This window comes from Mustelus asterias, chromosome 9, assembly GCF_964213995.1.
Source record: "Mustelus asterias chromosome 9, sMusAst1.hap1.1, whole genome shotgun sequence".
Lineage (NCBI taxonomy): Eukaryota > Metazoa > Chordata > Chondrichthyes > Carcharhiniformes > Triakidae > Mustelus > Mustelus asterias.
In genome coordinates this window covers 69,714,576-69,742,559 of record NC_135809.1, presented here as the reverse complement: position 1 = coordinate 69,742,559, position 27,984 = coordinate 69,714,576, and the positions used below count along the sequence as shown (strand labels likewise).

Sequence of the window (27,984 nt, the reverse complement as noted above, 5' to 3'; positions counted from 1 at the left end):
AAATTACAAAACGTCGTATACCAAAGATGAATAGATGACCTCCTGATCAACTTTCTTATTGACTGTGTATAATCAATAATGATGTATTGTACTGTGTCTAGAGTATTATTGATCCAATGTAAAACATTGTAATTTATTGTCATGACAACAAGGGGAGGGATGTTGTATATATAACACCTGGACTAGCCCAACAAGCTTTTGCAATGTGACCCTTTTTGCCACAATTCTAAAGTGTCACAAGTTCGCTTACATTAACACTGCAATGAAGTTACTGTGAAAATCCCCTAGTCGCCTGGTGCCTGTTCGGGTACATTGAGGGAGTGATCCAAGCCAGGAATCAAAGCTGGATCCCTGGCACTGTGAGGCAGCAGTGCTAACCACTGTGTCACTGTGCAAAATTGTCGGTAGTAACAGGTGTGTAATAATGAGGGGACTGTGAAACTGTAATAACAGATGTGTAATAACAGGAGGAGCGTATGAAATTGTCTGTAATAATGTGTAATCATGATGTGGAGATGCCGGCATTGGACTGGGGTGAACACAGTAAGAAGTCTCACAACACCAGGTTAAAGTCCAACAGTCCTGGGCTTGCAAAATCTCACTAACTGTCTTGGCTGGAGACAATACACATCTCCTTACCCTGTGCTTAACCCTCTCTCCACTCACATTGTCTGTACCTTTAAGACTTGATTACCTGTAAAGACTCGCATTCCAACCATTATTTTGTAAATTGAGTTTGTGTCTTTATATGCCCTGTTTGTGAACAGAACTCCCACTCACCCGATGAAGGGGCAGCGCTCCGAAAGTTAGTGGCTTGTGCTACCAAATAAACCTGTTGGACTTTAACCTGGTGTTGTGAGACTTCTTATAATGTGTAATAACAGCAGGAGCAATTGCTGAGGTCCTTCAAAAACCTGTGGCACCCAAGAGTGGGTCAGAATACAGACAATATGACAGCTCCCTGAGAACTGAGCACAAACATGCAGGATTTATCTTCTGTGACCATGTATCAACTGAGTGTTCAAAGAATAGAGACCTTTCCTATTGATGAATGTGACTGGCTGTTTCCAGGGAGCTTTTGAGGCCACAGGTGTAGTCAATAGCACCTTATACTTGTGGGAAACCTGTGTTTGACCAAAACCAAATGTTCTAGCAACCTGGCTTTCAGCATCCAAGTGGAATTTGAAAAATTGGTATGCTTTCCTGAACAGGACATGTATTACCTGCCAGGTACATTGACTGGGAGATGCCACAGAGGTCCCCTGTGGAACCTTGGCAGGAACCACTGGTAATGATGTTTAAGGCAGTAGCAATGTTTAATGCTACAAACATGGGGTTGCTTCTAATTCCTTGCTGTTTGTCATGGAGAAGCTGCAGATGTGAGCAACCACATTCTGGCGCATTTTAAGTTGGAGCGGGACAAGTTGAGTTGTGCCTGCAGACAGCTAGCACAAACACAATGGTCGGAACGCTACCACCTCGCCCGCCACGGAATCGGCGTTGGCGAGGCTCCAACAACAGAAATCTCTGTTGACCTCGGGTGGGGAATTTCCACTCTCTCCCGAGCGAGGCCATAAAATCTCGTCCATTAATCGGTTGAATGGTCTCCTACTTTGCTGGATCTGCCATCCTCTCTCTGGCGCACCCTTTGGGCAATGGAATAACAGGTGACAATGGTGTCATTTTCGAAAAGCAACTCTCCCTGGAAACCATCCAGGAAGGGACATCTGCTCCTTTCTCTCTCCCACCCTTAGCCCAGGGGAAAGAGCTATGGGAAGGGTATCTATCTGACCAAGCTTTGAGAAAGAAGCTGCTGGTGAAGAAACATGGTCCCCAGCCTGACAAACTAGCTGGAATAGCATCCATAGATACCCCTGACACTCAGGTCCCTGGCCAGGCTGTTTGGGGCTGGCTGCTGCCTCCCCTGTGCAGGAGTGAAGTACACTCCGAGAGAGAGGTGGAGTCTGATGACACCAACCCTGATCTCAAGAGGTTCCTGTTTCTCTGCTGGCTGGCTACTAGCACTTTAAGGCAGCGGGTTCCAGCTAATGTGACAGAGGCGCGCCCAACACTTCCAAAGTAAACTTAACTCCTCACTATTTGTGCAGCAAATCCCTCATCCAGATCTACAGTGGAAACATTGGAATAGCAATTGGAACAGGTGTGGCCGCCTTTTCTGCTGCTGGGGAACTCTTGGGGATAAAAAAGTATGTTCCTGGCTGTCTGAACCTGCTCAGCTGCCCAGAGGAATTGTCCGAGAAGCCCGGTCGCTATGGAAGGCTATCTCATCGCTCCTGTAAGTAAAGACTACCCTTCTTTGGGTACTAGCACTGAATCTCTTTGGGATTTTGGTGACCTGCTCCTCGGTTATTGGTTGTGAGTGTGTTTCTTTGAATTAATTGCAGTATCCCGAGGATATTGTTGCTTACGATAGCGACGTTTGCAGACAGCCACATGAATACTACACCTACCTGAGCAGCGATGCAGAGAGCCAGGGCGGTGAGTAAGCTCCTTGTCTTAGTTTTGTAACTTTCCTGGGACAGGGTTTGTCTCAAATCGGCCAGTGCGAGCCGACAGGGCCACTCTGTTTAATAAGTCATGTGAGATATGGCCACACGTTAACACTGACCCTTTCCCCTCTTGAATCTGCTGGTCCTGCTGGGAAGTTGAGATCCTTTAGGAGTTGGGGTCCACAGCTCTCTGAGAGTGTGCCGGTTATCAGACTCCATATTAAAGGAAGCGGTTTGAGGTTAACATGACCACCGTGCACAGGGAGATCACCACACAGAGCCCCGCTCCCTGACATAAAGGAACATTTACAGTCATGTCCATAGCTAAAAGCAAGTTTCTTTCAAGCAGGTCAATGTCTGCTGCCAACTGGAGCTTGTTCCCTTTGGCATGAGATAGCATGGAATAATTCTCCTTTGGTATAATTAACACAATGCACATCACTTGGAATGCTCAGCACATTGCCTATAGCCCCCAAAAGGCAGTGCAAACCAAACTGGCAGAGCACCACATTCAGGCTCAAATTGCCAGTGAGATTTATCTACACACGATAACTATGTGGAAGCGGACAAATAAAGCTGCAGTCTAGCAGTGCAATACTTCACCTGTGGCAGATCTGAAACATACTGCCTGAAAGAGCAGTGGAAGCAGATTGGACAGTCATTTTCAAAAAGGGATTAGATAAATGAAAAATATGCAGGGCTATGGGGAAAGAGCAGGAGAATGGGGTTAATGGGGCTTTCAGATAGCCAGTGTGGGCAGAATGGTCTGATCTGTGCTGTGTCACTCTGATTCTATATAAACTCATTGACGTGTACAAAACTCTTACAGGGATCGACAGGGTAGATGCAGGAAGGATGTTTCCCCTGGCTGGGGCATCTAGAACCAGGGAACACTGTCCCAGAATAAGAGGTAGGCCATTTAAGACTGAGATGAGGAGTTTCTTCACTCGGACAATGGTAAATGTTTGAAATTCCTTATCCCAGAGGACTGTGGAGGTTCAGACATTGAACATGTTGAAAACAGAGACCAATGGATTTCTAGATACAAATTACATTTAGGGATATGGGGACAGTGCGAGGAAAATGGTGTCGAGTGGAAGCCATGAATTAGTTCAAAGGAAGAGGGGCTGAATGGCCGGTTCTTGTTTCTCACTGCTCCAAAACAAAAAGAGAGGTGTATCATTTGTGTGAATGTTGCGCTAGGCACACTAATGCAGGGTTTCTATCAGTCCAGCTCAAATCCAGGCTGGAACATGTAAGACATAGTCAGGCATTCAGGATATTAATCACTTCCACCTCTCAGGCAGATATGGGGACAGAAACAGCTTTGTGGTTGTCCAGAGTTTTATTTCCTTTTGACATCTGTTGGTAAATTTTGCAAGTCAGAATTGGTGGTGAGAAATGAGTGTACAGCTGCCAAGCTGTGTGTGTGTGTGTGAGACAGACCCACAATCATATGGTCAGATAGGATGGAGCAATTTTGGGTTTGACCTCCAGAGATACATAAAGCCAGCTTAATGCGGGACAGGAGTCTTGAGACTTCATATATCATCACGGATATCCAATTGAGCCAAATGTGCAAACTGGATGTGAACTGATTCTTTCTGCCTTCCCCACTGCACTGCATTGCACTGTTGGAAACTGTGCAGGAATGTACTTCCTCATATTCCAGTCAATATTTACATCTCAAAAACTTTAAAAAAAATAGGGGATTATTGCTGTTTGTGGGATCTTGCTGTGCATGCATTGGCTGCTGTTTCAAATGCAACACACACTTTGAAATGATTTCATTGGCTGCACCGCACTCTGGTTACTGTTTGTGGAAGTGAAAGGTGTTAGATAAATGCAAGTCTTTCTTTGAATTTGATTTCATGTCAGTGGCACCAGGGTCTTTAGCATTTTCGATCAGAATACCATCTGAAACAAAGGCTTAAAGAGTTACCAATGTGTTACTACTAAAACAATGCTATCAAGGAGAGTCAGTGGTGTAGTAGTACTGTCACTGGACTAGTAATCAAAAGACCCAGGTTAATGCTCTGGAGACCTAGGTTTGAATCCCACCAAGTCAATACAAATTTGGAATTGAAAGTCCAAGAAACAGTTGTCGATTGTCTTAGAAACCTATCTGTTCTGGTTCACTACAGTCCCCTTAGGATAAGAAATCTGCTGTCCTTACCCGGTCTGACACCAGACCCACTCTAATGCAAGACACTCAATTCAAGGGCAATTAGGGATGAGCATTAAATGCTGGCCTTGCTAGTGACGCCCACATCCCATGAATATAAAAAAATCTTCAGCTTATGTAGCACCTTTCTCAGAAACGTTAGCACACAACCTCGCGTCGAATGAGTTTCTTTGGAAGGCAGGTTGTCCATCTGCTGGGCAATTTAACAATCAGAAAAATCCCAGGAACAACAGATAAATGAGCAGTTAACAACATCGGAAGATATTAGTCGAAGGAGGAAAATTATTTGAGGTCCTGGAAAACTCTCCAAAAGTACGAGTGGGATTGGTCATAATGAGCTGATCTACCAGTGTGTGCTGTTGGCACTCAGTATGTCGTGTTATCCTAAGCAGGACTGATCACAAGGCAGCACAGCCTTCATTGTTCAAAGCAACACCAGCTTAGAGATTGTGAAAAACACAGGGCAGCAATAGAGGAAAGGAGCAGTTGGCTCCATAGCTGAGTGGTTAGAGTACTGCTCTCGTAAACCAGGAGTCATGAGTTCAATTCTTGGGGCCCATTAGAGACCAAAGGGGCAATCTATGCATGGAGCCAGATGATTTGGGCAAGGTCTTAAATTAATATTTTCCATCTGTATTCGCAAACAAAGCACAGTACAGCACAGGAACAGGCCCTTCGGCCCACCAGGTCTGTACCAACGCAGATGCCTCACTAATATTTTCTAGCCTCTATGTGATCCATATCCCTCTAATCGCTGCCTATTCATGTATCTATCCAGCTGTCTCTTAAACGCTTTTCTGGAATCTGCTTCCACCACTTCCTCCACCAGCGCGTTCCAGACATTCACCACCTTCTGTGTGGAAAAACCTGCCTCTTGCTTTTCGCCCCTCATTCTCAATCTATGCCCCCAAGTAATTGACCCTTCGACCCTGGGAAAAAGACTCTGACTATCCACTCTAATCAAGCCTGTCATAACCTTGTAAACCTCTATCAAGCCCCCCTCATCCTCCGACCCTCCAATGAAAACAATCCAAGTTTGTTCAACCTTTCTTCATAGTCCATATCCTCCAAATCAGGCAACATCCTGGTAAATCTCTTCTACACCCTTTCCAATGCATCAACATCCTTCCGGTAGTGTGGTGACCAGAATTGTACATAATTCTTCAAATGCAGCCTAACCAAAGTCTTATACAGCTGCAACATGATTTTTCAATTCCTATACGCAACGCCCCAACCAATGAAGGCCAGCATTCCATGCGCCTTCTTGACCACCTTGTCCACCTGAGTTGCCACCTTCAGGGTATTGTGGATCTGACGCCTAGATCCCTCTGTATGCTAAAATTTCTAAGGGTTCTACCATTTACTGTATACTTTCCTTCTGCAGTAGACCTTCCAAATTGCATCACCTCACATTTTCGGGGTTAACTTCCAGTTGTCATCTTTTGGCCCAGGTCTCCAGCCGATTTATATCTTGCTGTACCCTCTGACAATCCTCCTCACTATCTGCTACTCCCCCAATTTTTGTATAATCTGCAAATTTACTAATCAGACTACCTACATTTTCCCCCAAATCATATTACAAACAACAAAGGCCCAGCACTGATCCTTATGGAACACCGTTTGTCACAGACCTCCAGCTAGAAAAGTACCCTTGCACTACTACTCTCTGCTTTCTACGTCCAAGCCAGTTTTGTATCCATCTTACCAGCTCACCTTGTATCCCATGTGACTTCGCCTTCTGTATCAGCCTGCCATGAGGAACCTTCTCTAAGGCTTTACTAAAGTCCATGTATACAACATCCACTGCCCCGCTCTGGTCAATTTTCCTTGTCACTTCCTCAAAGAACTCAATCAAGTTTGTGAGACACAACCTCCCCTTCACAAAACCACCCTGCCTATCGCTAATAAGCTTATTCTCTTCCAGATGTGAGTACATCCTGCCCCGAAGAGTCTTCTCCAATAATTTCCCCACCACTGATGTAAGACTCATAGGCCTGTAATTTCCCAGATTGTTCCTCTGTTTAAGAAGGACAGAAAAGACAATGTTAGCTATGTTAGATAGAACAGGAAAGACATTGTAGCTGAAGATTTCAGTTGGGACGGTGAAGATCTAGAGCACGTTAAGCTTAATAAGGAGAAGGTATTCAATGTTTTAATGGGCATAAAGGTGCATAAATCCCCAGGGCCTGATGAGATGTATCCTAGACTGCTGTGGGAGGCAAGGGAGGAGATTGCAGGGATCCTGACAGAGATATTTAAATCTTTGCTGGGCACAGGTGAAGTGTCAGATGACCAGAGGATGGCTAATGTGGTACCTTTAGTCAAGAAGGGCAGCAGGGATAAGCCAAGTAATTCAGGCCAGTTAATGTAATGTCAGTGGTAGGGAAATTATTGGAAAAAATGTTGAGCGAGAGGATTAATCAACATTTAGAAAGGCAGGGATTGATTAGGGATAGTCAGTCCGGATTTGTTGGTGGGGATGCTGTCTAACTAATTTAATTGAAGCTTTTGAAAAGGTAACTAGGTATATGATGAGGCTAGCGTAGTTGATGTGGTTACATGGACTTCGGTAAGACCTTTGACAAGGTCCCAGATATAAAGCTGGCCTAAAAGGTTAGAGTCCATACGATCCAAGGCAAGTTGACAAATTGGATCCAAAGTTGGCTTGTTAATAGGAGGCAAAGTGGAGGGCTGTTTCTGTGATTGGAAGCCTATGACTAACGCTGTACCACAGGGATCAGTGCTGAAACTCTTGCTGTTTGTTATATACAGTGATGACTTGTATTGAATGTAGAAGGTATAATTAGCAAATTTACAGAGGACAAGAAAATAGGTGGTGTTGTTGATAGTGAGGAGGATAGTCTGAGGCTATGGGCTGATATTGATCGGCTGGTAAATTGGGCAGAGTAATGGCAGATGGAATTTAATCGAGGAAATAGATGTTCGGAGGGAGGATGTATTGGCAGTTTTGAATAAACTGAAGGTCGATAAGTCCCCTGGGCCTGATGAAATGTATCCTAGGATTCTTTGGGAGGCGAGGGATGAGATTGCAGAGCCTTTGGCTTTGATCTTTGGGTCCTCGCTGTCCACGGGGATGGTGCCAGAGGACTGGAGAGTGGCAAATGTTGTTCCTCTGTTTAAGAAAGGGAATAGAAATGACCCTGGTAATTATAGACCGGTTAGTCTGACTTCGGTGGTTGGTAAATTGATGGAAAAGGTCCTTAGGGATGGGATTTACGACCATTTAGAAAGATGCGGATTAATCCGGGATAGTCAGCACGGATTTGTGAAGGGCAAATCGTGCCTCACAAATTTGATAGAATTTTTTGAGGAGGTAACTAGGTGTGTTGATGAAGGTAGGGCGGTTGATGTCATATACATGGATTTTAGTAAGGCGTTTGATAAGGTCCCCCATGGTCGGCTTATGATGAAAGTAAGGAGGTGTGGGATAGAGGGAAAGTTGGCCGATTGGATAGGTAACTGGCTGTCTGATCGAAGACAGAGGGTGGTGGTGGATGGAAAATTTTCGGACTGGAGGCAGGTTGCTAGCGGAGTGCCGCAGGGATCGGTGCTTGGTCCTCTGCTCTTTGTGATTTTTATTAATGACTTAGAGGAGGGGGCTGAAGGGTGGATCAGTAAATTTGCTGATGACACCAAGATTGGTGGAGTAGTGGATGAGGTGGAGGGCTGTTGTAGGCTGCAAAGAGACATAGATAGGATGCAAAGCTGGGCTGAAAAATGGCAAATGGAGTTTAACCCTGATAAATGTGAGGTGATTCATTTTGGTAGGACAAATTTAAATGTGGATTACAGGGTCAAAGGTAGGGTTCTGAAGACTGTGGAGGAACAGAGAGATCTTGGGGTCCATATCCACAGATCTCTAAAGGTTGCCACTCAAGTGGATAGAGCTGTGAAGAAGGCATATAGTGTGTTAGCTTTTATTAACAGGGGGTTGGAGTTTAAGAGCCGTGGGGTTATGCTGCAACTGTACAGGACCTTGGTGAGACCGCATTTGGAATATTGCGTGCAGTTCTGGTCACCTCACTATAAGAAGGATGTGGAAGCACTGGAAAGAGTGCAGAGGAGATTTACCAGGATGCTGCCTGGTTTGGAGTGTCGGTCTTATGAGGAAAGGTTGAGGGAGCTGGGGCTGTTCTCTCTGGAGCGGAGGAGATTGAGGGGAGACTTAATAGAGGTTTATAAAATGATGAAGGGGATAGATCGAGTGAACGTTCAAAGACTATTTCCTCGGGTGGATGGAGCTATTACGAGGGGGCATAACTATAGGGTTCATGGTGGGAGATATAGGAAGGATATCAGAGGTAGGTTCTTCACGCAGAGAGTGGTTGGGGTGTGGAATGGACTGCCTGCAGTGATAGTGGAGTCAGACACTTTAGGAACATTTAAGCGGTTATTGGATAGGCACATGGAGCACACCAGGATGGTAGGGAGTGGGATAGCTTGATCTTGGTTTCAGATGAAGGTCGGCACAACATCGTGGGCCGAAGGGCCTGTTCTGTGCTGTACTGTTCTATGTTCTAAGTGTGAGGTGATGCATTTTGGAAGGTCTAACAAGGGTAGGACATACACAATGAATGGTAGGTCCCTAGTGAGTATTGAGGAACAAAGGGACTTGGTGTACAAGTCCATTGGTCACCACGCTATTGGAAGGACGTGATTCCACTGGAGAGGATGCAGAGGAGATTCACCAGGATGTTGCCTGAGATGGAATGTTTCAGCTATGGGGAGAGACTGGATAGGCTGGGTTTGTTTTCCCGGAGCAGAGGAGGCTGAGGGGAGATCTTGCAGAGGTGGTACAAAATTATGAGAGTTGTAGATAGGTTAGATTGTAAGAATCTTTTCCCCACGACAGAGGTGTCTAAAACCAGAGGGCATGGGTTTAAGGTGAGGAGTAAGTGGTTTAGAGGGGGGATCTGAGGAAAAGTTCTTTCATGCAGAGGATGAGGATGGGTGTGGGATGGGGAAACACATGACCGAGGATGGATGGATGAAGGAAGTGGGGGGGTGGGGGGACACAGGGCAGGACAGCATTATTCATATTTTCATATGTTCGTAACAGGATGTAGAGGATGCTAGGCTCTATTTTGACCTTTCTCTCTCTCTCTCTCTGTGTCAATTGCTCTCACTCTCCTTTTCTTTGTCATTCATTGTCTCTCTCCTTCTTCCTTTCTACATTTCTATCTCCGTTTTTCTCTCTTTCTGTCTCTTGCACTCTTTCTCTCTCTCTCCATCTCATTCTTTCCCCCCCCCCCCCCTCTCACTCTCTCTCTCCCCTTCTCATTCTCTCCCCATCTATTGTGTATCTGTCTCTGGGTCTCCATCTCACTCGCTCACCCTCTTGCTTTGTCTCTTGGTCCCATCTGTATGTCCCTTGGTCTATCTTTATCTGTCTATCTCTCCTACCTTCATCTCTCTCTCTCTTTGTGTCTCTGGCACTTCTCCCCACTCTCACTCTCATTATTTAATTTGTCTTCCTCTCATTTTCCTGCTCTCACTCACAGACCATTACTGGGATTATTCCAGCAACCACATCCATGGAGACTTTGAGGCCTTTGGTGATCATCACTTCACTGAATTACAGAGTGTTCAGCCCCCACAGCTGCAGCAACTCTACCGGCACATGGAGCTCGAACAACTGCACGGCTTGGAATCTTTACCTGCGGCCAGTATTCCCATCGGCACAGCACTTCATTACAACAAAGCACAGCCTTCGGCAACCAGCAGCTTCACGGCCACTTCGGTAAGTCACATATCCAATACCGAGTGCACCCATTTCTTGTCTGTTCTTTCTGATGGCAGCTGTTGGCAATGGTTCTGCTTTCACCATTCCTATCTCCTCTTCACCCTCGATACTCAGTGTTGCTCACCACCCTTGCTACCCACTTGGTGTTGCTCACTACCCACGGTACTACAATGGCTAGATGTAATAATGGAAGATAACACAGACTGGAGTGTTATAATGAATAATATATAGGCTGGAGTGTGTTATGAAGGATAGTACACAGTCTGGAGTATGTGAGAATGGATAATGCATAAACTGGTCTGTGTAATAAAGGATTAAAGGATAATATACAGGCTGTTGTAATGGATAATAGATAGACTGGAGTGTGATATAATGGATATTACACAGACTGGAGTATGTTAACATGGATGATACACAGGCTGGAGTGTGTTAAAATGGATGATACTCAGGGTGCCGGGTGTTATAATGGTTAATACACAGGCCACAATGTATTATTGGATATTACACAGACTGGAGGATAATACACACACTGTACTATGTTAGAATGACTAATATACAACGTAGTGTGTGTTATAATGGATAATACACAGGATGGAATACATTACAATGGGACTCTCAGGCTGAGTGAGTTATAATAGGAACTACACATGCTAGCATGTGCTAGAATGGATAATACACGGATTGGAATGTGTTAGAATGGATAATACAAAGGCCAGAGTGTGTTAGAATGGATAGGATACAGGCTCAAGTATAATATAATGGATAATACACAGGCTGGGTGTGTTAGAATGGATAATATGCAGGCTGGAGTATATTATGAGTAAAATACAGACTGGTGAATGTTAGAATGGAATCTACATAGGCTAGCGTGTGTTAGAATGGATTGGCTGAAGTGAATTTGAGTGCATAAGATGCAGGCTGGAGTGTGTTATAATGGATGATATGCATGTTGGATATGTTAGAATGGATAATGCACTGACTGGATTGTTTTATAATGGATAATACAGAGGCTGGAGTGTTTAAGAATGCATATTACACATGCTGAAGTGTTTTAGAATGGATAATACACTGGTTGGGGTGTGTTAGAATGGATTACGCACTGGTTGGGGCGTGATAGAATGGATTACGCACTGGTTGGGGTGTGTTGTAATGGGTTACGCACTGGTTGGGGTGTGTTGTAATGGGTTACGCACTGGTTGGGGTGTGTTGTAATGGGTTACGCACTGGTTGGGGTGTGTTGTAATGGGTTACGCACTGGTTGGGGTGTGTTGTAATGGGTTACGCACTGGTTGGGGTGTGTTCTAATGGGTTACGCACTGGTTGGGGTGTGTTGTAATGGGTCACGCACTGGTTGGGGTGTGTTGTAATGGGTTACGCACTGGTTGGGGTGTGTTCTAATGGGTTACGCACTGGTTGGGGTGTGTTGTATTGGGCTACGCACTGGTTGGGGTGTGTTGTAATGGGTTACGCACTGGTTGGGGTGTGTTGTAATGGGTTACACACTGGTTGGGGTGTGTTGTAATGGGTTATGCACTGGTTGGGGTGTGTTGTAATGGGTCACGCACTGGTTGGGGTGTGTTGTAATAAATAATGCATAGTCTGAAGTGAGCTATTGTGGATAATACACAGTCTGATGCGCATTATAATGGATGATAAACCAGCTGTAGTAAGCTATAATGTATAATATACAGTTTGGAATGTGCTTATAATGCATAATACACAGGCCATAATGTGTTACATTAGATATTACACAGACTGGAGGATAATACACAGGCTGGAGTGTCCTAATAGATCTTACATGGTCTGGAGTGTGTTATAATGGATAATACAGTCTGGCATGTGTAAGAATGCATATTACACATGGAGTGTGTTAGAATAGATAATACACAGGCCATAATGTGGTACATTGGATATAACATACATTGGAAGATAATATGCAGGCAGGTCTGTGTTAGAATGGATATCACACAGACTGGAGTCATATAATGAGTGATACACAGGCTGGAGTGTGTCATAATTTATAATAGAGCATGGTGTATGTTATAATACAGAGCGTGGAGTGTATTTACGGATACTACACAGTCTGCATTGTGTTATGTTGCCTGATATACAGTCTGTAGTATAGTGCATAATACACAATATACAGTGTGTTATAAAGGATACTAAACCGGCCTTAATGTGTTACATTGGATACTACACAGAATGAAGGATAATATGCACTGGAGTGTTTTATAATAATATAGAGTGTACTATAATGGATAATGCACAGGCTGGAATGTGTTATGATGTATATAACACACTGGCTGTAATATGTGATAATAGATAATACAAAGAAAATTACAGCACAGGAACAAGCCCTTCGGCCCTCCAAGCCTGCACCGAACATGCTCCCTGACTGAACTAAAACGCCCTGCCCTTCCGGGGACCATATCCCTCTATTCCCATCCTATTCATGGATTTGTCTAGATGCCCCTTCAAAGTCACTATCGTATCTGCTTCCACTACCTCCCCCAGCAGTAGTTCCAGGCATCCACCACCCTCTGTGTAAAAAAAAAAACTTGCCTCGTAGATCTCCTTTAAAACTTGCCCCTCACCTTAAACCTATGCCCCCTAATAATTGACTCTTGCACCCTGGGAAAAAGCTTCTGACTATCCACTCTGTCCATGCCCCTCATAATCTTGTAGACTTCTATCAGGTTGCCCCTCAACATCTGTCGTCCAAGTTTCTCCAACCTCTCCTCATAACTAATGCCCTCCGTACCAGGCAACATCCTGTTATATTGGATGACGCACCAACTGTAGTAAGTGAAAATGGATAATATACAGCCTGGACTGTGGTAATAAAGCATAATACACAGAACAAAATGTGTTACATTGGCTATTACACAGCCTGGAGGGTATTTGAATGGATAATATACAATATGGAGTGTGTCCTAACGTTTCACACACAGGCTGCAGTGTGTCCTAACAAAGAACAAAGAAAATTACAGCACAGGAACAGGCCCTTCGGCCCTCCAAGCCTGCACCGACCATGCTGCCCGACTTAACAAAAACCCCCTATCCTTCCGGGGACCATATCCCTCTATTCCCATCTCATTCATATACTTGTCAAGATGCCCCTTAAAAGTCACTACCGTATCCGCTTCCACTACCTCCCCCGGCAACGAGTTCCAGGCACCCACCACTCTCTGTGTGAAAAATCTGCCTCGTACATCTCCTTTAAACCTTGCCCCTCGCACCTTAAACCTGTGCCCCCTAGTAATTGACTCTTCCACCCTGGGAAAAAGCATCTGACTATCCACTCTGTCCATACCTCTCATAATTTTATAGACTTATATCAGGTCTCCCCTCAACCTCCGTCGCTCCAATGAGAACAAACCAGGTTTCTCCAACCTCTTCTCATAGCTAATGCCCTCCATACCAGGCAACATCCTGGTAAATCTTTTCTGTACCCTCTCCAAAGCCTCCACATCCTTCTGGTAGTGTGGCGACCAGAATTGAACAGTATATTCCAAGTGCGGCCTAACTAAGGTTCTATAAAGCTGCAACATGACTTGCCAATTTTTAAACTCAATGCCCCGGCCGATGAAGGCAAGCATGCCGTATGCCTTCTTGACTACCTTCTCTACCTTCATTGCCACTTTCAGTGTCCTGTGTACCTGTACACCCAGATCCCTTTGCCCATCAATATTCTTAAGGGTTCTGCCATTTACTGTGTATTTCCCATCTGTATTAGATCTTCCAAAATGCATTACCTCACATTTGTCCGGATTAAACTCCATCTGCCATCTCTCCACCCAAGTTTCCAACGTTTCACACACAGGCTGCAGTGTGTCCTAATGTTTCACTGTTGCGAAGTTAAAATATGATAATGATAAAATTGTAAAAAAAATGTCAAAAGGGCGAGAGGGAAAAAAACATTGCATGGTTCCTTTAAAAGCTGGTATCCTTGTTTCAGTGCTTGAGGGTTTAAAATGCAAAGTACATCCAAACTGACATATCTGTATCCAAAAGTCAAGCAGTAGTCTTGACAAGACAACCTGTTATTGTTTGAATTTTGTCCAATCATTTTAAAGCAGGCACTCAGCTATCAGGAACCTATAACATTTGAATTTTATGTTGCTGACAAAATCAGACCAATCTTGTTGTAGGAACATTGATAGGTCATCGCAGATATAAAAGAGAGTGCAAGGGGGAAACACAGGAGTCAGCAACTGCCACCTCTCAGGTCTCAAGAGGGAGCGAGCAGCTCTCCACCCTGCCAGCTTCAGATATCTCTTAAGAGATGCACCATCTAACCAGCGAAAGGTACCAAATCAGAAAAGAAATTAGACCGAGAAATCAACCGAGAAACTCCCGAAGGTCCAAAAGACACAAAATTGGTTGTATATTGTTTTGAGAGTGACTAAATTCTGTTATTAGTTTTTTTGGTTAATGAATGGATATTGTATAGCATTCCATTAGAAACTTATTTTTATTTGATGTGTTACTTGTTCAGTTAAGGTTCCCTGTTAAATAAATCAATTAAGCGTTAATTTTAAAGTGAGTGTCAGGTATTTCTGTTAGTTAACCACTAAACGTTACTGAAGAACAGTTCACAGCTTCCCACACATTTTTAACAGATTACGAGGCGAGGTATTTCTCTTTGGGGGATTCGGCGTTCCGTCTAAAAAGGGGAACAACCTCTCTGTCGTAACAATCATACACAGGTTGGAGTGTGTTATAAAGGATAGCGCACAGGCTGGAGTGCATTTTAATGGATAGCGCACAGGCTGCAGTGCGTCACAATGAATAGCACACAGGCTGGAGTGCATCATTATGCATGGCGGCCGGGCCACAGCGCGTCACTATGCATAATATAGAGCCTGGAGTGTGTTACATTTGATATTACACAGCCTGAAGGATACTATGCAGACTGGAGTATGTTAGAATGCATAGTATACAATATAGCGTGTGTTACATTGGATCATGCACAGGTATCCTAAGAAATAATGCAGTCTAGTGTGTGTTATAAAGGATAATGCACAATTTGTTGTGTGTTATGATGAAGAATATACCAGTTGTAGTAAGTGATAATGGCTAATATAGGCCGGGATTCTTCCAAAAAAAATGAAGTGCCCAACAGGTGGGAAAACAGGAGTATGTTCTGTAGTTTTTCTATGTTCTTTCTATGGATGAGTACATGGGACTTAATAGGATGGAGGGTTATAGGTAGGCCTAAAAGGTAGGGATATGTTCGGTACAACTTGTGGGGCCGAAGGGCCTGTTTTGTGCTGTAGTTTTTCTATGTTCTATTTCCCGCCCATTTTTGGGGCATATTTACCAGAACGAATCTTCAACGCTCGGAGCATTGCAGGGCAGCATGATCCACTCTGGTAAATAGGGGGCGGGGCCTATTCCCACCCGAGAGGCTGGCAGAATAGTGCTGAGTGGGCCACTGCGCATGCACTGAACTGTCAGTGCGGTGATAGGTGCATACACACTGCTTCCCCCCACCCTATCGTCAGCCTCCCGATTGCTGGCCAGACCTACAACCCCTCCCACCCGATCGCTGGCCTTCCAGACCAACCTCACCCCCCCCCGCCACCTTGATGACCAGACCCGATCATCCTCCCCCCTCCCTCCCCCAGCGCTCCAACTGCAGAGTGGCAGCGGGTTTTCCCCCACCCAGTATGTCCCATCCCTTGGCACTGCCCACTGGGCACCTAACTCCCACCCCTGACCTCCTGGTGGTGTGCGGGATCAGGACACCTATTCCCTGTAGTGTGGAGCAGTCGAGAACCCCGGCAAGGGGGTTGGGGGGGAAGGGAGGCAAGGGAGGTGGCTAGTGGGCCTGAGGACGACTGTCCCAGGCTTGCTAATCATATTGAAATTGTTATTTCCATATCATCAACAAATTGGCGTGGAGCTGATTGCTGTATAAAAAAAAAAGGCGCTTAGTAGACTCATAGAATCTCGACATGTAAAGAAGGAGGGTGTGATGACTTCAGCCAGGCTAATGAGGTTGACTTGCTAGAGTATGAGATCCCTGATGAGTCCTAATTGATGGTTAAATCAGGGAGCCTCATGCTCCCTATTCAAAGCAGGTGTGTCAGACTCCCCGCCTGCATTCAGCAGGAAGCAACTGTAGAGCTGGCTGTGTACAGATATATGGTGTAAATGAAGTAGCTTGGTGACGGGACTTTCGCCTCCGTGGAGTTATTACAGTGGCAACGAGGATAAAGGAGTGACCTGAAGGAACTTGCTGAACCACCGCACATATTGAAGCTGGACTTGCGGATAGCGATGAACATTGTCGGACAATACAGCAGGATATAGATAGGCTGGAAAATTGGGCGGAGAAATGGCAGATGGAATTAAATCCAGATAAATGCGAAGTGATGCATTTTGGAAGAACTAATGTAGAGGGGAGTTATACAATAAATGGCAGAGCCATCAAGAGTATAGAAACACAGAGGGACCTAGGTGTGCAAGTCCACAAATCTTTGAAGGTGGCAGCACAGGTGGAGAAGGTGGTGAAGAAGGCATATGGTATGCTTGCCTTTATAGGATGGGGTATAGAGTATAAAAGCTGGAGTCTGATGATGCAGCTGTATAGAATGCTGGTTAGGCCACATTTGGAGTACTGTGTCCAGTTCTGGTCGCCGCACTATCAGAAGGACGTGGAGGCTTTAGAGAGAGTGCAGAGAAGGTTTGCCAGGATGTTGCCTGGTATGGAGGGTAATAGCTATGAGGAGAGATTGGATAAACTGGGCTTGTTCTCCCTGGAAAGACGGAGAATGAGGGGAGAGCTAATACAGGTGTACAAAATTATGAAGGGTATAGATAGGGTGAACAGTGGGAAGCTTTTTCCCAGGTCGGAGGTGACGATCACGAGGGGTCACAGGCTCAAGGTGAGAGGGGCGAGGTATAACTCCGATATCAGAGGGACGTTTTTTACACAGAGAGTGGTGGGGGCCTGGAATGCGCTGCCAAGTAGGGTGGTGGAGGCAAACACGCTGACATCGTTTAAGACTTACCTGGATAGTCACATGAGCAGTCTGGGAATGGAGGGATACAAACGAATGGTCTAGTTGGACCAATGAGCGGCACAGGCTTGGAGGGCTGAAGGGCCTGTTTCCTGTGCTGTACTGTTCTTTGTTCTTTGTAAGCCATTGTTGAGAAAACATGCCGCTGTTTGGGAAATTGGACTCTTTTGACCACGCAGTGGAGGATTGGGCCCAATATGTGGAAAGGATGAAGTATTTCTTCAGGGCAAGCAACATAACTTCAGATGAGAAGCAAAGGGTTATCCTGCTGACTGCGTGTGGACCAGCAGCTTTTGCGATTATGCGCAGTTTAACTTTCCCGGAGGCACCGGACACAAAGTCCTTCCAAGAGTTCTCAAACTTAGTTCAAGAATATTATGACCCTAAGCCACCCCTGATTCTGTGGAAGTATCATTTTTACTCCACATTTAAAGAAGTGGGGGAATGAATCACCAGTTTCCTAACAAGGCTGAGACATCTGGCGAAGGCTTGCAAATTCGGGGGGAACACTAAATGAGATGCTTCGAGACCGGTTGGTGTGCAGGATTAACAATATGACTATACAAAAACGCCTGTTGGCGGAGGCCCAGCTGGACTGTAAACAGGCATTAGAGCTGGCCTTGTCGTTAGAAAAAGTGGCAAGTGGAGCGCATGAGCCCCAAGGTATCCCGATGGAGATGGAGACCAACACCAGGGAGACTGGGTTAGGGGACTACCATTACGGGGCAGGCCACTACATAGTGGCCCTCTGGAAGGATTCGGATACGAGGGAGCCCAAGTCCACCTATAGAACCGCACCGAGACAAGGTCAGGTTAAGTCCAGAGTGACAGCAGAGATCCACCCAACATGACATTGCTATGGTTGCCAGTGTCAGGATGCATAGAGGAAAAGCAAATCTCCTAAACCAACATGGCTGAAAAGGACACCTGGCAGAGGGACAGGAGAATGCACAACCTGAAAGCTTCCCCTACCTCCTGAGGAACAGCTACTGTGCGTAGCGATAACAAAATCAGAACCCATCAAATTGGCAGAGAGACTGAATGGACATCCAATTTTAATGGAGGTCGACACGGGCGCAGCCGTATCGATCACAGGGGAGACAGTGTTTAACAAGATACGCACTGGACTCCAACCCTTAGCCCTGACCAAAACTTTGCAAGGCTGAGGGCCTATACAGGGAGACCACTGAAAGTGACCGGTACAACCCATGTGCCAGTTGCTTACAAGAAATAATTAGTTAGGCTCCCATTAATGGGAGTGGAAGATTCGGGACTGAGCCTATTAGGGCGAAATTGACTAAAAGAGATCCAGCTAGATTGGACAAATATCTTCCAGCTGGAAAATGGTCACCTGAGTGAGGCCCTAAGCAAATATCCGGAGGTTTTCCGGGAAGGTCTAGGGACAATCAAAGGAGTCAAGGCAAAATTGCACATTGATCTGGAGGCTGTCCCAAAGTTCTGCAAAGCCCGACCGGTACCATTTGCGTTAAGGGAAAAGTTCGATGTGGAAATCAAAAGATTACAGCATGAAGGGATAATAAAACCGGTCCAGTTCGCGAACCCGTGGTTCCTATCTTAAAGCCGGATGGCTCAGTGCGCCTTTGTGGCGATTTCAAACAGATGATAAATCGTTACGCTCAGCTAGACAAATACCCAATTCACAGGATTGAGGACCTGTACGCAAAGGTGGTAGGAGGACTCCTATTCACAAACCTGGACATCAACCACAGCTGGACGAGGATTCGCAAACATTCGCTACAATAAATATGCTGAAAGGCCCCTCCTAGCATAAAAGATTGCCCTTCGGGGTTTTGTCAGCTTGTGCCATATTCCAAAGGACCATGGAGAGCATCCTACAGGGATTATCACAGGTTGCAATTTACCTAGACGATGTCCTCATTGCAGGTAAAACAAGGGCGGAACTTTCCTGGAGGAAGTTCTCAGGAGACTTGCAGCAACGGGAATGCGTCTGAAAAGGGAGAAATGCGTCTTTTTAGCACCACAAGTAACCTATCTCGGGTACAAAGTGACAAGTCGGGCCTACATCCTCTGGATGATCGGGTGCGAACAATAAAAGACCCCCCAGCTCCCACAACCATCCAGGAGCTACGGTCGTGTTTAGGACTGGTAACATACTACGGGAAATTCATACAGAATAGGGCCTCCATTCTGGATCCCCTCCACCAGTTGCTAAAAAAGGGACAAACTTGGGAATGGTCAGCCCACCAGGACAGGGCCTTCAAGAAAATTAAACAACAGCTCTCATCCGAAAATGTATTGGAACATTATGACCCCAAGGAGGAATTGGTACTCACCTGTGACATGTCCCCATATGGAGTGGGCACAGTCTTGGCACACAGGTGGCAGAACAGACAAGAGCAGCCAATAGCGTGCGCCTCCAGGACCTTGGCAATGGCAGAGCGAAGATCTGCCCAGACTGAAAAGGAAGGACTGGCGGTAATCTTCGCAGTTAAAAAATTTCACCAGTATTTATATGGGTGAAAATTTACGATCGTAACAGATCATAAACCCTTGCTGGGCCTACTGAAGGAAGACAAAGCAGTGCCGCTGATAGCGTCAGCCCGGATCCAGCGTTGGGCATTATTGCTGGCGGCATATCAGTATCGATTGGAGCACCAACCAGGGACTAGAGTGGTAAATGCCGATGCCTTAAGCCGGCTACTGTTACCGGACACCCCACCATTGGTACCCAGAATGGAGGAGACCGTGATGATGTTAAACTTTATGGATACCCTCCTGGTGGATGTACACAATATACGCCAGTGGACGCAGAAAGACCCTGTATTGGCGAAGGTAAAGCACCTGGTGCTAACAGGGCAGCTGGAAAGACCAGTCCATCCACAGTTCCACCCATACTGGAGCAGGAGGGAGCAGATCACGGTGGAAGACAGGGTACTGCTGTGGGGAGCACGGGTCATCGTCCCAAGGCAGGGCCGTCGGGACAAACTGGCTGAGCTACACCATGGGGGCACCCTGGAGTATTAAAAATGAAGGTGCTGGCCAGGAGATAAGTCTGGTGGCCAGGTCTGGATGCAGACATAACGAGACTGGTAGGACAGTGCCAAAAGTGCCAACAGGGGCAGAAGGCACCACCCGCAGCCCCGCTGCACCCGTGGGAATGGCCAGGCAGACCATGGTCACGACTCCATGTCGATTTTGCAGTCCCGTTTATGGGGTCCATGTTGGATGCTTATTCCAAGTGGTTAGACTAAACTCGGCAAACACGATGGCAACCATTGAGAAACTGCTCACCTCGTTCGCAACGCATGGGATCTCAGCGGTATTAGTTTCCGATAATGGTTCAGTATTCACCAGCCTAGAGTTCACAACATTTATGAAATCAAATGGGATCCAGCACATCAAGACGGCACCTTCTCACCTGGTATCAAATGGGCTAGCGGAGAGAACAGTCCAGACGTTAAAGGCCGGGTTGAAAAAAACAGCCAGCGGCCTCATTAGAGATGAAACTCTCGAGGTGATTATTTGACTATAGGACCACGCCACACGCCACCACGGGAACTGCTCCAGCAGTTACTGATGGACAGACGGCCCCGCACCAGACTGAGCCTGTTGTTGCCAAACATGGGAGGAAAGGTGGAAAGACACCAGGAAGCCAATGCAGGGGCCATAACAACACTCGCCGAGAGAGGCACTTTGAAGCGGGAGAGAGAGTTTGGGTCAGAAATTATGCAAATGGACCTGCCTGGATAACCGGAACAGTTGAGTCCAGGACCGGACCGGTATCCTACCGAGTACGCGTAGGAGAGGCAGTGGTAAGGAAACACCTGGACCAGGTCCTGGCCTCAAGCTCTCCACCTGTTCCGGAGCCGAGTCTGCCCTGCAGCCCTAGGGATGAGCAGAGTCCCCCTCGACAAGCCAGTACCGCCTCCCCTGCACTTTTGATGGGGACCTCGGGGTCCGAAATGGACACGGGAGATGAAGCTGCAGCAATTCCCCTACCACCCGAAGTGGATGAGGAACCAGACCTTTGGCATTCGCAGAGGAAGAGATGGGTGCCTAACCGTTCCACACCGCCGACACCAGAGGCCGAGTTGGAGGAATCTGATCTGGCGCTCAAGCAGAGGAAAAGACCCCTGAGGGAAGCAAACCGAGGGGATTCCTCAGACTTTGGTGGGGAGGGTTGTGATGACTTCAGCCAAACTAAAGAGGTTGGCTTGCTAGAGTATGAATTACCTAATGAGTCCTCGGGCGCAGTTGGCGCCTTCCGTGCCCGCTGGGTACCGCAGGGGCTGGGGTGTATTATTGACCCCGATAATCACCTTTTGGTTTGATGTTTTAAGTTTCCTTTCGACTTTGTTTTTGGTTCGGGCTGTTCCCCCCTTCCTTTTGGGGAGCTGCCCCTTTTACTTTGTCCCTAAGTTAATTTGAGTTCGTTTACTTGATTGGTGTCGAAAGAGCTACCTGATGAGTTCTAATTGATGGTTAAATCAGGGCGCCTCATGCTCCCTATTTAAAGCAGGTGTGTCAGACTCCCAGCCTGCATTCAGCAGGGAGCAACTGGAGAGCTGGCTGTGTACAGATGTATGGTGTAAATAAAGTAACTTGGTGACGGGACTTTCGCCTCTGTGGAGTTATTACAGAGGACATTCAGCCCATTGAATCTACACCCAGGGCCTATGACTATTACCCCACTAATCCCTCCAACTCTAACGGGCAATTTAGCATAGCCAATCAACCTAACCCACAAATGTTTGGACTGTGGGAGGAAACCGGAGCACCCGGAGGAAACCCACACAGACATGGGGAAAATGTGCAAACTCCACACAGACAGTGATCCGAGCCAGAATTGAACGCGGGTCCCTGGTGCTGTAAGGCAGCAGCGCTAACCACTGTGCTACCGTGCTGCCCTGATGTCCCCGACCCCCACCCCGAGCAGCTCAAGCAGCACAGCGGGCTGGGAGAATCCTGCCAATACAGTTTGGAGTGTGTTTATAGTGCATCATACTCAGGCTATTATATGGAGATTACAGACTGGAGGATAATATGCAGACTGAAGCGTGTTAGAATGGATAATATAAAATACAGCCTGTGTTTATAATAGCTTATATACAGGCTGGAGTGTGCCCTACCAGACAATACAGTCTGGTGTGTGTTATAATGGATAATACACAGGTTGGGTTGTGTAATAATGGATAATGTACAGGCTGGAGTGTGTTGTAATGGTTAGTACACAGGCTGGAGTATGCAATAATTGGTAGCTCACAGGCTGGAGTGTGTTTATAATGCATAATACACAGGCCATAATTTGATTTTTTTTGATTTGGTTTATTATTGTCATGTGTTAACATACAGTGAAAAGTATTGTTACTTGCGCGCTATACAGACAAAAACATACCGTTCATAGAGAAGGAAACGAGAGAGTGCAGAATGTAGTGTTACAGGGTGTAGAGAAAGATCAACTTAATGCAAGGTAAGTTCATTCAAAAGTCTGAGAGCAGCATGGAAGAAGCTGTTCTTGAGTCAGTTGGTATGTGAACTCAGACTGTTGTATCTTTTTCCCGAAGGAAGGTGGAAGAGAGAATGTCCGTGGTGTGTGGGGTCCTTAATTATGCTGGCTGCTTTGCCGAGGCAGCGGGAAGTGTAGACAGAGTCAGTGGATGGGAGGCTGGTTTGCCTGATGGATTGAGCTACATTCACGACCTTTTGTAGTTCCTTGCAGTCTTGGGCAGAGCAGGAACCATACCAGCTATGTTACATTGTGTGTTACATAATGTGTTACATTGGCTATTACACAGACTGGAGGGTAATACATAGACTAAAGTATGTTATAATGGATACTACACAGGCTAGAGTGTGCACAAAATAATAATACAGTGGCTAGAGTGTGCTATAATGGATAAAGGTTGGAATGTGTGAGAATAGACACTATACAGGCTGGGATGTGTAAGAATGAATAATACACAGGCTAGAGTGTGTATTTCTGGATAATACCCAGGCTGGGGTATGTTATAATGGATAATACACAGGTTGGAGCACGTGAGGATGCATAATACACAGACTGGAGTGTGTTAGAATGAACAGTATACAGGCTGGAGTGTGTTAGAATGCACAGTATACAGGCTGGAGTGTGTTAGAATGCACAGTATACAGGCTGGAGTGTGTTAGAATGCACAGTATACAGGCTGGAGTGTGTTAGAATGAACAGTATACAGGCTGGAGTGTGTTAGAATGCACAGTATGCAGGCTGGAGTGTGTTAGAATGCACAGTATACAGGCTGGAGTGTGTTATATAATGGAAAGTACACAGGCTGTGGTACATTTTATTGGAGCCTCTCTGTTACAATCCAGAACAAAGAACAGTACAGCACAGGAACAGGCCCTTCGGCCCACCAAGCCTGCGCTGATCACGTTGTACTATCTACTATCTGGACCAACCATCTGTATCCCTCTATTCCCTGCCTGTTCATGTGTCTATCCAGAAAAGTTTTGAATGTCACGAACATATCTGCCTCAACCGCCTCACTTGGCAGTGCGTTCCAGGCCCCCCCACCCCACCCTCTGTGTAAAACATTTCCCCCGCACATCTACTGAACATTTTCCCCCCGCCCCCCCTTACCTTGATCTTGTGCCCCCTTATAATTGTCATTTCTGCCCTTGGAAAAAGCTTACAACTGTTCACCTTATCTATGCCTATCAGGTCGTCCCTTAACCTTCATCTTTCCAGGGAGAACAATCCCAGTTTATTCACAAGTCCTGCTTCTTCATAAACTCCCTTTATTTTCTGATTAAACTCCACGTAGACATCTCCAACACCCAGTGCCACCTGTAACCCCTTTATATATCCCGGTGAGTACTATTAAATAATAAACATAACAAACTAGGTCTAACGTGGAGGTTGCATTTTTACCCATTCCTTACAATATACAGGCCAGAGTGCATTTTATTGGATAATACATAGGCTAGAATGTGTTATAATAAATGATACACAATCGGGTGTGTTTTATAGTGGGTAATATACAAGCTTTACTTTGTTCAAATGGAGAGCAGCACTTATAGAATCCTACAGTGCAGAAGGAAACCATTCGGCCCATCAAGTCTGCACCGACCACAGTCCCACCCAGGCCCTATCCGCACAACCCCATACACTTACCCTAGCTAGCCCCCTTGACACAAAGGGGCAATTTAGCATGGCCAATCCACCTAACCCCCAGAGGTTTGGAGGGTGGGAGGAAACTGGAGCACCCGGAGAAAACCCACGCAGAAATAGGGAGAATGTGTAAACTCCACACAGACAGTGACCCAAGCTGGGAATCGAACCCGGGTCCCTGGTGCTGTGAGGCAGCAGTGCTAACCACTGTGCCGCCCCAAACTATTTTCCAATACAGCCCCATTTTAACATTTCCAAATTAAAGTGTTCCCTGAAATCAGCAAAACAAAGCAGCAATATGCAGCTTGTAATATGTGTACACCTTTCTGACTGCGTCACATACATCCTATCATATCCTAAAATGTACTCCTTTCATTTTCACCCACATATTTTGTGTATTGCAAGTGAGACAACAATGTCATATTTCTGCTGGGTCTTTGTCTTCGGACAGAAGGCAAAGTAAAAAAAAATGGCAAGTGCTGGAAATCCTCAGCAGTCTGGCAGCGTCTGCGGAGAGAGAAACCGAGTGAACATTTTCAGTCTAATATAACATCTTGGGAACTAGTTCAGTTCCAATCATTTGAGAAAGCAACCACTGAGATTGGTTCAGTGAAAACAATGATCAAATTAAGGAACTGTTACAAGAAAAAAATGCGACATCAGCAGCATGGCTGGAAAACAACTGCATCAGTTGTGAAGAAATCATTTCAGGAAAGTGAAAGGAACCTGCGACGGAAGCTGTGGAGGAGCCAAGATGCATGGTAGGCCAAACAAGCCAGAGAACCTCAAATTAAAGCTGATTAACATGACTTGAGGAACTTCTATAAAGCCCTGAAGACTGTGTATGATCTGTTGTGATGTTGCTTTGAGAGAATATTCGAATATGTAGCCAGGATGTAAACCATATGACCAACAGACATTATTGAGAGAAGCTTTCAATTATACAGGGCATTAGTGAGACCACATCTCGAATACTGTATGCAGATTTGGCTTCCTTATTGAAGGAAGGATGTAATTGTATTGGAGATGGCTCAGAGAATGTTTACCAGATTAATACCTGAATTGAATGGGTTGTCTTGTGAGGAAAGATTAGGCAGACTGGGCTTGTTTCCACCAGCATTTAGAAGAGTGAGGGGTGACATAATTGATACTTATAATATCCTGAAAGATCTTGACAAGGTGGACATGGAAAGGATGTTTCCTCTTGTGGAAGACTCCAGAACTCGGGGGTCACTGTTTTAAAATGTGGGTCATGTAATGTGAACGTGCGAATAGCTGTGTTTTTGTGAGCTCTGGCACTGCTCATCCTTTAAGCCTTCCATTTATCAGCTCACACAGTCCATACTTACTTAATCCTGGAGTGAAAGCTCTGTATTATGTATCTGGAAGATTTTTGGTTAAGTATTGATGACAAAATGCTGAGAAATGTCAAGAAAATCCTCAAGAAAAAGGAGCAGTCATAGGTAACTGAATCCTCAACATGGTAACCTGGTTACTGAGTAGGCTCTTGATCCAGCAATGTCTAAGGCATTGCAGATGATGACATACTCCAAGGGTTGCCTCAGGTAGTTGTAAGCTTGCCTGGATGATGTCCTGGTCACAGAAACTCAATGTGAACATCTAGCGAACCTAGAAGAGGTTTTACAGCGATCCTTGGAGGTCAGGGGGTCAGCCTGAAAAGGGAAAAATGTGTCTTCCAAACAAGTGCCATCACCTATTTGGGCTACTGGGTGGATGGGAAGGATCTTCATTCAGTTGAAGACAAGATAAGGACCAATAAGGAAGAACCAACTCCAAGGAACCTCACAGAATTGAAATCCTTCCTGGCATTAGTGAATTATTACGTTTATTCCTAATTAGGCTTCTTTACTGACCTCCTGTATGCCCTGCTATGGAAACATCAAAGGAGGTGTTTGGAGGCACTGCAGCTGGAGACTTTCAACAGAGATAAACAGAAACTTTTGTCCTCTAATTTATTGACTCATTTTGACCCCAAAAAGGACCTTGTTTTGATATACGATGCCTCCCTTTATGGCTTGCGGCAGTACTAGCACATCGCTGGAGAGATGGAACAGAGAAGCCTATTGCGTGCACATCTAGGACCCTCTTGGATGCTGACCTGAGGTATTCCCAGATTGAGAATGAAGGATTGGCAGTGGTCTTCAGCATTAGAAAGTTACATCAATACGTCTATAGTAGAAGTTTCAGGGACTGTTTAAAGAAGACAAGACAATACCCTGCATAACCTCTGTTCAGGTACAGCATTGGCCCTTGAGTGTTGAGGATGACATCATTCTCTGGGGTTCCCGTGTAGTTGTCCCTCACCAAGGGCAATGACTGATTCTTAGGGAATGACACCATAGCTATTCTGGGAATGGCCCGGCCTTGACACAGACTTACTGACTTTGTTACTCCGTGTGAGTCGTGCCAAGAGAATCAAAATCTCCCCCCTTCAGCCTCCCTACATCCACGGGAGTGGCCTGGTAGGTCCTGGGTGCGAGTGCATGTGGATTTTGCGGGGCCTTTCTTTGGGCTCCGTGTTCTTGATTATGGCCAGTGCGCATTCCAAATGGCTGGAGATATGTCCCATGGGTTCCACTTCACCTGTGACAGTGACAAAGTTTCTGCACACACAGAATACCTGCAGTCCTGGTCTCTGACAATGGCACTGCCTTTACTAGCACCGAGTTTCAGACCTTCATGCTTTACAATGGAATCAAACACATTTGAGGCCCAGGAACACTCCGGCACCATGTTCGGGTGCACTAAGGGAGAATTCGGCATAGCCAATGCACCTAGCCAGCACGTCTTTCGGACTGTGGGAGGAAACTGGAGTACCCGGAGGAAACCCACGCAGACACAGGGAGAATATGCAGACTCCACACAGACAGTGACTCAAACTGGGAATCAAACCCAGGTCCCTGGCACTGAGGCAGCCATGCTCACCATTGTGCCACAGTGCCAACTCTTTATGGTATCCTTTACTTTAATCATGGTTAGTATGAGTAGTGCCAATGCAGGGAGGTGTGCAAGTGGCTTCGTGTACAGGTTGTGGGTACGGCCCTATGAGTTCTCAGTCAGTGAAGAAAACCCCTGTGGTAAACCACTGTTAGCTTATTACCTGTATATGTGACATGCCTGGACACATCCCTGCCAGCCCTACCCGAGACTCCTCTCCCCTCCACCCCCCCGCCCCCCCCCCCGAACTCCCCGGTCCACGTATAAAGGCGACTGCTCCCCACTCCCCCTGCCTCAGTCTGGACCAGTTCATTGGCATGGGTGTGCTCCAACTCTTTTGCTAATAAAAGCCTATTTGTTCTTGCATACAAACTAGTCTTTGCTCGATTGATGGTGCATCAACCCCCTAA

The 27,984-nt window shown here is 45.9% G+C and overlaps 1 protein-coding gene across 4 annotated transcripts in view; it reads left to right on the top strand.

Moving 5' to 3' along the window:
* The first annotated feature begins 2,044 nt into the window (after window positions 1-2,044).
* spi1b (Spi-1 proto-oncogene b) overlaps window positions 2,045-27,984 on the top strand; it is a 56,399-nt gene continuing 30,459 nt past the window's right edge. For 2 of the 4 annotated variants that reach the window (XM_078220342.1, XM_078220345.1), the window contains exons 1-4: window positions 2,045-2,296; window positions 2,406-2,499; window positions 3,340-3,420; window positions 10,218-10,456. In XM_078220342.1, coding sequence (XP_078076468.1) covers window positions 2,273-2,296; window positions 2,406-2,499; window positions 3,340-3,420; window positions 10,218-10,456 — 438 coding nt within the window. In that variant the 5' untranslated portion in view covers window positions 2,045-2,272. The remainder of the gene's footprint in view (window positions 2,297-2,405; window positions 2,500-3,339; window positions 3,421-10,217; window positions 10,457-27,984) is intronic. The other 2 variants (XM_078220344.1, XM_078220343.1) reach the window with 1 other exon arrangement.